The 9916-nt window shown below is 40.6% G+C and overlaps 1 protein-coding gene across 1 annotated transcript in view; it reads left to right on the top strand.

Moving 5' to 3' along the window:
- The first annotated feature begins 1976 nt into the window (after positions 1–1976).
- The window catches only part of RPGR (retinitis pigmentosa GTPase regulator), a 42284-nt gene continuing 34344 nt past the window's right edge, over positions 1977–9916 (top strand). The window contains exons 1-2 of the mRNA XM_061378059.1: positions 1977–2109; positions 4630–4755. Of these exons, the coding sequence (XP_061234043.1) occupies positions 1995–2109; positions 4630–4755 (241 nt within the window). The 5' untranslated portion in view covers positions 1977–1994. The remainder of the gene's footprint in view (positions 2110–4629; positions 4756–9916) is intronic.

Raw genomic sequence — 9916 nt, 5'->3', positions numbered from 1 at the left:
TCAGTAAGGCCCAGAAACTTAAATATTGCAACCTGCATACCTCTTTACTTTAAATTGCCTGCTATATAATCCGATGTTGGTCAAGTGCTAAATACTAAAGTGAGTTCATTTAAGTTTCTACCTTCAAATAGAATAGTCAGATAAGATTTTATGCCACCTGCACTGTAGATAGTTTGAAATATGGCCGTTTCTTTCTCATAGTAATGAGAAAGTGTAAGGACCTCTGTGTAAGGAAAGGCATACTTATGTAAATCAAGGTGATGGCACATCTGTCAGAGAAAGCGATATGTTGAAATTTCAATATGAGGATCATATAATTAAAACACGGAGTCTCTCTTCCCCAGAGAAACTGCCATGAAAAAGTCATGCAGGGTGATAACAGTTGGTGGGATTTGTTCAGGACCCCTGATTGCTCATGCCAAACCAACTCTGAGATGCTTGGAAAAGGCAGCACTTGCCAGCTTTTCTCATTCAAACTCCACTGAGTGGTGTCCAATAAAGACTTCTACGAGCTCAGCATCTAGCCACTCACAGACACTGCTGGTAACTGTCCTTTCCCAGTCATTCCTTGTTCAAGGACGTCTTTACCAGATCAGCCACCATACCAGCAGAGATCTGTCCCGCTTTGTGAGGTGGCTCCCATCTCTCAGGCAGATGTTGATCCTCAAGAAGGATTCAACAGTTACAGAAACCCAAATCCTGCTGCAGACACCTCCCCATCAGTCTTCTTAATCGCTTTGTAACTCATTTATATTCTCGGCAACCACAGTGTCTGGTAACTACAATCTCAGTCATCACTTCGTAGAACAATGTTCAGTTTTATTTTGAACAGCTTTTGATGGATATCTCCTCACTCCAGACTTAGGAAAAACAGGGAAGAAAGCTTCAGAGGGGTATTGGGGTTCAAAGAGACTAAAGAGCAGCTTCATGCAGGGATTTGATTCGTTTTTAAAATGTGTCAACCCTTCTTTGTGTGTACTTATACGGACACCTCATCTTGTGCACCAATAACTGTATTGATTAAGCTCGGCATAAACAAGGCTTAAATCGGTTGTCCAGGCTGCCAGCTGCAGCCTCTGCTGCAGTACATCATCTTGAAAGCAAGACCTTCTTCTGTCAGCGTATCTGAAGAGCACAGGAATAGCAAGAAATAAAATCTGTAACTAACCATGGATTTCTTGGAGGGGACGGGGAGGGGCGGGGGGGGGAACAAGGGGGGGACAACAGAAAAGCTCAGTTGGGAGTTTGGGACTGCATGTTAAATATAGACTCATAGAACGGTTTGGTTTGAAAGGGGCCTTAAAGCTCACCCAGTTCCAACCCCCTGCCACGGGGCAGGGACACCTTCCGCTAGACCAGGGAGTTAAAGGCTACAAAGCCCCTGGACCTGTGCCGGTGGGGTCTGCAGAACTGCCCTTACCAAAGTGTCCCTGGCTGGGTGGATGATTGAATGTCTTCTTGTGCACCCGATCAGAAGACTTTACACTGACATCCTCGTGAGATACCATCAAACAGAGGGAACTCGTCGTTTAGAACAGAAGGATCCCTGCGGTGACAAAATGAAGTTTCCCATCTACGTTCTGCTCACCCGGCTGAGGCACGGCAGCCCCTCCACACACCCAGCAGGGCAAGCAGAGGTATGGCTTGGTAGAGCTCCGGTGCGAGAAGGCTGGTCGGGAGTCAGAGGCAGGCGACAGGCTACAGAGGAGGGACACAGGAATGATGCCCAGGCACTCAGGGACGGTGCTTTGGAAGTAAAGCTGGAGATACGACTCCAGGTGTTTCCTCCCTCCTCCCAGCAGCCGTGAGCCCCGCCTGGCGTGCTGCGGCCGGTTCGTGCTCCCCGTACATGCAGCGAACAAGGAGAAGCCGCCGCCGGCTCTGTGGAACGTAAGATGTCGGGAACGGCAGGCTCCGGGTGACAGCCCCATAGCTGGCCGCCAGGGGGCGATCACCACACCCCCGGCCGGGCTGCCTCCCCATGGCAGCTCTCTATGGCCGTTGCCAGTACCACGGCGTCTGTTTACTTCCGGCAGCCGCCGTGCATGGGGCGCCTGCCGCCTGCTGCTATGGCCGAGCTCGTTGAGGAGGACGAGCTGCCGGTGCCCGGTGAGTGCTGCCGGGGCCTCACAGGGACGGAGCTGCGGGCAGGGGTGCTGCGGTCCCCGCCCGCTTACTCCACCGCGGCGGCGATGGGCGCCATCAGCGGCTCAGGGGCCGCCTCCGTGCCCCGGCGTGCGGCCGCGGCCCCTGGTCGCGGTGCTCGATCCTTCGCAGCCGCCCCCTCTCTCTCCGGCCTGCGGACGCCGGTCCGGAGTGTTCCGTACTCTGGCGTCAGAGACTGGACGGAGCAGCCTTTGCAGGCGTCAGCGGCAGGGTGTATCGGTGCGGTGTGAAGCAAACGGGGCTTCTCCAGTTAATAAATAAGTTTTGGTCCGTAGTTGAACAACCGGTAATTTTTAAATGTTTGCTCGGTGCCGAGACTGCAAAACCCTCCTTTATCTTAGAGCCACGGAATGGTCTGGGTTGGAAAGGACCTTAAGGTCATCCAGTTCCAGCCCCAGTGCGACGGGCAGGGACACCTCACACTTAGACCAGGTTGCTCAAAGCCCCGTTCTGTGGGATTTAATTTTATGAACTGGTATGATTTAATTTCCCAACTGACTGCTTAGGCTTCAGTTATGAAATGAATGAGAGATGGAGCATGTTTGTGAATTAAGTTGTCTGCTCTTTGTATACACTAAAACTAATAGCACATAAATACTTTCATGCTAGTTTTGAAAGAAACATAAATTGACCAGAGAGCTCTGCTTTGGCGTGAGTGCTCTGAAATCTAGTGTATCTAGAGAGGTACTAAACACAATTTTATACGTCTGCTGAACCTGATACATAAAATACTATCTTACTTGCAAATATGTTAAGCTTTTGCATTAAAAATTCATTTCAAAGTAAGCATCAAATTTACAGTTTCTCTCTCTTGAGGGCTTTCTTGAAGCTGGTATGCACACTATTGATGAGATATGTATGTTACAAGATTTCATATAAGCAGTCTAGTGTTACTGTGCATATTTGTGTTAACATAACTTCCCGTTAACAAAAAGTCTACAAGGAAAAGGTTTGGGTTTTTTGTTTTATTTTCCTAAAAACTGTTCTATGCTTGAAGCACAAGGTTTGACATTTTAAAGTAGGAGGTCTAATTGGGCTTTGCCTCATTTTCTACCTGGTTTTGAGCAAGTTATTTAACTTATAAATTCATTCATTTTCATCTAGAATTAATACTTTCTGTGTTGAGCAACATGATTGACCAAAAGGTGAATGAATATTTAACGTTCTGTGTTTTGAAACAACATCGCTGACACTGAGAAAACTAGGCAATTTGGGAGGGCAAAAGAGCTGTGTGGACTTTATTTTGGGGTGGCTTTGTTTGGATGTTTTAAATCATGGTCTTATGATCAAAGGCAGTTGTGCCAACCCATGTTTTGAAGGCAGAGAGTTTTGATTTTAGGGGGCCATTTTTAGAGCAAATGTGTCTCTTCAGGTGGATGATGAAGAGTGATCAGTTCGGAGCCTGTCACATCTTTACAGTGTGTGTGTGTCTGTCTTTCTCCCTCTCTTTCCCCTCCAATCTGGAAAACCTGTATGAATTCAAGTATAAATGTGAGAACTCCTTGCCTTGACCAGCTTTCAGGATGAGAGTTTTATTTTACTCTCTGGGGGCAGTTATCCTCTTTCCTTTCCTTTATTCTTAGAGGGTAGTGATAAAGTGCATGAGTGAATGTTAAATTATTGTGTCCTCAGAACACAATATACCAGCAACAATATCTATTCTATTAGGAAATTTATGAAGACTAGGAAGTATCAGAAGGACTAAAAGGTGAGCCTGAAAATGAAGTAGTCTTGATAAAACGGAATAGAATAAAACACTTCAGATTTTTTTTTGTGTTGTGGTTTAAGTCCTGACAGTAACTCAGAACCACGCAGATGCTCGCTCACTTCCCTCACCTTCTTCCTCCCCCGGCTTCCGGATGGAGGGGGAGGAAAATTGAAAGAATGTAACTCCCATGGGTTGAGATAAGAGCAGTCCAGTAACTAAGGTGTAACACAAATCACTGCTGCTACCACCAATAATAATAATGATAAGGGAAATAACAAGGGGAGAGAATACAGCCACTCACCACCCGCCAACTGATACCCAGCCCAACCCAACCTGTGATCTGTCCCTTCTGGGTCACTGCCCCCAGTTTATATAGTGGGCATGAAGTGCTGTGGTATGGAATACTTCTTTGGTCAGTTTGGGTCAGGTGCCCTGTCTCTGCTCCTCCTGGCTTCCCCTCCTCCCTGGCAGAGCATGAGACTCACAAAGTCCTTGGTCAGAGTAAACATTACCGAGCAGCAACTAAAAATGTCGGTGTTACCAGCGCTGTTCCCAGGCTGAAAGACAAAAACACAGCACTGCACCAGCTACTAAGGAGGAGAAAAATGACTGCTACTGCTGAACCCAGGACATTCTGTAGAAATAAAAAAATAGGAAACTAAAATTAATTAAATTGAATTAATAGAAAGTTATTTCAAAATGTATGAGGCAAAATTTGTTTTCACTAAAATTGACGTTATATTTTTGTGGTTTAGAATCAGGTGCTGTTTTCACATTTGGAAAAAGCAGATTTGCAGAAGATATTCCCAGCAAGTTCTGGTTCAAAAATGACAAGCCTGTACTTATATCATGTGGAGATGAACATACCGCTATTGTTACAGGTCAGTATTGGAAACGGAGTGTATGATCAAAGGTTATATATTTCTACAGCTTGGAAAGTTATGATTCTTCTTTAAATCATGAAGTAATATATCAAATGAGATTGTTGAGAGGAGAAAGGACTTCTCTGTGGGAACTGTTGAATGCTTTTGAAGTTAGATTGAGATCACTGTAGGTTTTCACAAGACATGCCCAAGACCTGTCATGAGGGAAGCTGTAGTAACGGAGTGTATCTCACAGCATTTAAAGTAAGCATGACTTTGTTCAGTTTGAATGTTTCTTGTGAATCTGAGAGTGGTTAGTAGGCAATCATAAATATAAAGGTTTGTATTGTGGTAGTAAACAGTATCTGTTGAACACAGTCAACAAGTTCACTAGGAATCTACCTGAAACAATAGATACTGTCGTATTTCTGAAATGGATATTATTAACTGTCAACTGAAAATAACCCTTGAAAGAGCAACTTAAAAAAAAAACCAACTTCAGAAAATCTACTAAAATCGAAATAAACTGCAAAAGCATTCAGAGAAACTCAGATGCAATACAGGGAGCAGTATTAATGTTTTTTTTATTTCTTTGAAATTGTGAATACTAATTGAAGAATTTGTTAAGTTTATTTTATGCGGAAGAAAAATACTATTTGTTGATGAAATGTGTGTTGACTGTACTGACAATCAACTGCTAACAGATAAGATTTCTTATAAAATGTGTATGGATATTTTCAGGAGTATTTTATTGAAATCTATTTATTCCTCATCAATGTCCAACTGGTCGCTACTCATTAAATAATTTCTTAAGGCTTTCTTGCTAAGTTCCCAAGCAAAGTTGAAGATGCTGGATTTTTAGAATGAACTATTTCAGGCATGGTTAAAAAAGAGTACAGATTTCAGGATCTGCAGAACATCTTGAGGTGAAATGGTACAATTAATTTTTCAAGCCTAACTTCATAGAAGATGAATTATCCATGAATAGTTTATTTTGAACAAAACTACATTTTTCTTGGTTTGAACCAGTTCTAGTAAACTGCCTGTTGCATAAAATTAATTATAATGTAACCTGGAGCACTGTGAAATTTTCATTTTGATTTGTTTTTTATATATCCTTTCATATGCTCGCACCCAATTTGAAATAACACTGCTATAATTCTCAGTTTAGACTAGACAATCTAAACCGCCTCTTGAGTTTCCCCCGCATGTGCCTGTGCCAGCACTGTTACCCTGATCAGCCACAAGCCCCTGATCCCCATGTCATTGTAATTTTGGCCACTTACATAAAGCTTTTTAAGAAGTCAACTTGCATAGGTTTGCATTCAGCACCATTTCTCTGTCTTCCTTTGTCCCTGTTATTTTAATATATGCAGCATGTTTCAAAAATATCTCTAGCTGGCCTTTGCTGAGGTAGTGTGCACATATGTCACCAGGGAAACTTCTAGGTTATCAGATCTTTATTTTCTCGAAGCTTTTGAGTAGAAGGAACTGTAGAAGCATGAGTACAAAATTTTCTCGGTACGGAAAGATTTTCTGGGGCATTGCAAAGTAGAGGCAAATTTGAGGGTAAAATACTGATCAATGATGAGCGAAGGTGGAGAAACTGCAGAAGTCATACAAAAAAGTGAAGAAGGAAAATAGAAAATCTTTATCCCTCATTTGTTCTTCACACCCGTCCATGCCCGTGTGCCCCTCGCATTTCTGCTGTTAGATGGAGTTGGATGATACAGTGGGATTACAGTCCTTGGTGAATGACATTGGACTGCAGTAATGCCTGGAATAAGTTTCAGAAGTGCATGCCAGTAATGAGTTTACTGAGAAGGGTACAGACCTTGCGGGAAACCCGGAGCTTCTTGAAATCCAGCTGAACCTGACATGCAAGAGATAAAAGACAAGCATTACTGAGGAAGGAAAATTATCTGAAGCAGGTGTGTGTTAATGCATGCTTCATTATATTTTCAGTCTTTATTTGCAGGTCACAAAATTCCCCCCTTCCTTTTTTTTTTTTTCCAGAGATAGTGGGATCTACATATGTAGAGAACCATGGAAATACAAGGCAGATTCAATCTAATAGAAAAACACCAGATTTGCACTAACATGTCTCAATGATCATAAGTAAAACGATCACTCAAACGGGTACAAAATGTTATTAGAGCCAGTTTGGGTAGGAAAAACAGATAGATCTAGCACTGAATTTTGACTGAATTCAAATAAAGATAATATACAGGAACTAATATTCAGCATTTAAACAAAATATTCATAATTTTTCAAATACTTCTTTCATTTTACCCAGCACCAATATTCCCATATGACTTTTAGAAATAAAAGTGTAGAGTAAATATAAAACACTATGGCTTTCTAGGTCAGGACTTAGGAGTTCAAAATTCTGTTTACATACTGTGGCTGTATGTTGGCATAGAAAAGACCACTGAGTTACTTGCTGACTTAGAGTTGGCTTGCTGAGTTAGTTGGAAAACCACTTCCTTCTTCAATTTTGGTGTTTAGGATTGAAATTTGTGTTTTCTTATTTATCTGCTCTCTACCATTAGCACAATCTTCATCAGAATGTTCAAGCAGGAATTTTTTTAAGCAGTTGTCTTCTTTAGTTCTTTAACACAGTCACGAGCAGTATATCTTCCAACATCACCTGGAATTTATGATAATGTTTCTTCCCCCATTTCTATGTTTTTTGGCCCAAGAATACTAACAGTCCACTTCCTGCATCTTCTGTAACTCAAAGCTTTGGAAAGCAATTTATTCATTGAGAGTTGGTGTGAAATAAGTGATGTTGCACATATTTTTAAGAATCTACTCCCAATACCTTTCTATTAATTTTCTTTTCTTGATTAGAATATCCTAGGCAGCTTACCCACATTTGATCAGAGAGACTAATCCTACTCAAAAGGGGGAAAATGGCAATGACAGAAGACATTTTCTGGACTCAGAGCTCTGGAGAGAATGAGGCCCCAGTGCAAGACGGTAGAAGGAAAGAAACAAGTATAAAGTATTAAAGGAGGAATGAAAAGAGGTGCACAACAAGATAGTATGCTTATAATTTCACATTTTGTAAGGCATTAAATTTTCAACAATTTACACCAAAGAGACATTGGAACCTTTCCAGGTCTTTGGACAGCAGTTTCCTTCTATTCTTTCTGCTTACCAACCGGCCATCAGAGCATCTTTTACATCAACTGTGAGGGGAGAATGAGAAAGATTAATACACATTTGTGTTCATCTTTGATATGTGTAGGAGCAAGCAACATACTGCACTGTTTTTGTTTCTGTGATTCTAGATGTCCTAGGTGTGACTTTTTATTGCTCAATAGAGCTTTTATTTTGAGAATATCACAACTTGCCTAACAAATGTGATGTCAGTCTTGTTTTAATGAAATGTATTTGAATTGTATATGAATTTTAAATGAAATGTTAACATAGTTTATTGAGAAAATAGCATAAATAAATAAATTATGGTGCCTGGTATTTATACTCTGTCCAAAATGTTACCTCTTACATTTTCTTTAGATACAGCTTTTCAATAGAATCTTGTACTAAGTGCTCAAAGTCTGTATACTGTCTCCCCTTTTATTTCCCTTCAACTCTAATATTATTTAGAAAGCAGGGTGGGGGAATCTGTAGAACGTACCTTTAAACATGGGTAGTAGGAATACTTGGCTGCCTGCTATTATCATACCCTACTGTGATACATGGAATCCCCATCTGTCATGCTCCCCTGGTTTATGAAGCACTACTAAAGGCATTCATTCAGTAGCTGGGAAATACCAGCTGAAATCCTCAGCATGCACTGTCTGAGAATTTAAACTAGTGGAAAAAACAACAGGTTATAGGATAGAAGGCATGACTTGTTAGAATTTTGAATGGATAAAATAGAATATGCTTGAGTTACAGCAGCTTGGCACCATATTCCTACAGGAGTACTATTGTTTTATAAAGGCAGTTAAACAGTATAAACCAAGGATACAAGAAACCATACACCAGTATAGAATGCCATTTGCTAACAAAAATTCTTTCTGTGAAGGCGTGTTTTGCTGTCAGTGACAGACAGCTCTGCATGTGTTTTGACATGATTGCATTATCAAAATAGTAAAACCCTGGGAGTGTAGACTTGACCTCATACTTTCTTCCCTTCTGACCTTTTTGGAGAGACATAGTATTGACACATAGCAACATGTTCCAAAAACTGACAAATCTAAAAATTTCATTGGGACTTTAGATATAAGTGATTGTTAGTTGGTGCTGGTCTGTGCTTTTGTTGGGGTCTTTTGTTTTGTTGGTTTGGTTGTTTTTGTTGTTGGTGGTGATGTTTTTTTTTTAACAAAATGGATATAATTAAGAAAATAAAAGGATTTTTTTAAACAGAAGAAATATTTTTGTTATATTTTAAACATTTCAATATCATATTTCAAAGTTTCTGCAACTCACATTTGCTGGGAGTTTTCACTGGGAGCCTACACTACTGAAGTACTAATAACCATAGTATTTTGATGTTATGTGGAGTTGCTGTTACGCCTTGTGATCATGTGGTACTTATTGATAGCTAGGGTGACAAAGTTTATTTATGTGTCAGCCTTGTAATGGAGTCGAGCTCACAAAGCTCTGCAGACCTTCATCAAAAGAAAACAAACTCCTTTTAGCAGTGGTAAAAGTATTGGGGATTTTGTTTGTTTGTTTGTCTTTTGACAAATCAGTTTCATTTTGCAAAGATTTCTGTTGGAGCAAGGGTTTTATCTTTGGGTGTGAACTTCAGCTTTACAAAAGGTAGTAGTTTAAAAAATGAAATGAAAATAATTTGAGGGTATTGTCAGTGGTCAGTTTTGTCTATCTAATTTGTATGCCTGATGATAGAAGTTTCATCTGTTCATCTACCTTCCTGTTAACCACTGGTTATTTGGAATTATGACAGTTTATTGAAACAGGCTTCTAGCATTGATCCTGCTGAAGATTTGTAATCTAGTGTTTGCATTTAGGTTTTCAAAATTCCCTGACTGCATGGTGGTTTTATGTATTCCTTCTTTTTATGCAGAGTAACAAATTAGTACGATTTGTGAACACAGTTGAAAATTTATCAGAAACTGTGTTCTGTAGAGGTGCAAATTTGTAAATCATTTTGAGAGAAGTCATTTAACAGTAAAAGAAATAGCCCACACTCAGCAAAATA

The sequence above is a fragment of the Neopsephotus bourkii genome, unplaced genomic scaffold (genome assembly GCF_033783945.1).
Source record: "Neopsephotus bourkii isolate Nb327-2 ecotype Australia unplaced genomic scaffold, CSIRO-AGI_Nbou_v1 NB_1763, whole genome shotgun sequence".
NCBI classification, from domain to species: Eukaryota; Metazoa; Chordata; class Aves; order Psittaciformes; family Psittacidae; genus Neopsephotus; species Neopsephotus bourkii.
This window is presented reverse-complemented; position numbering and strand designations above follow the sequence as displayed.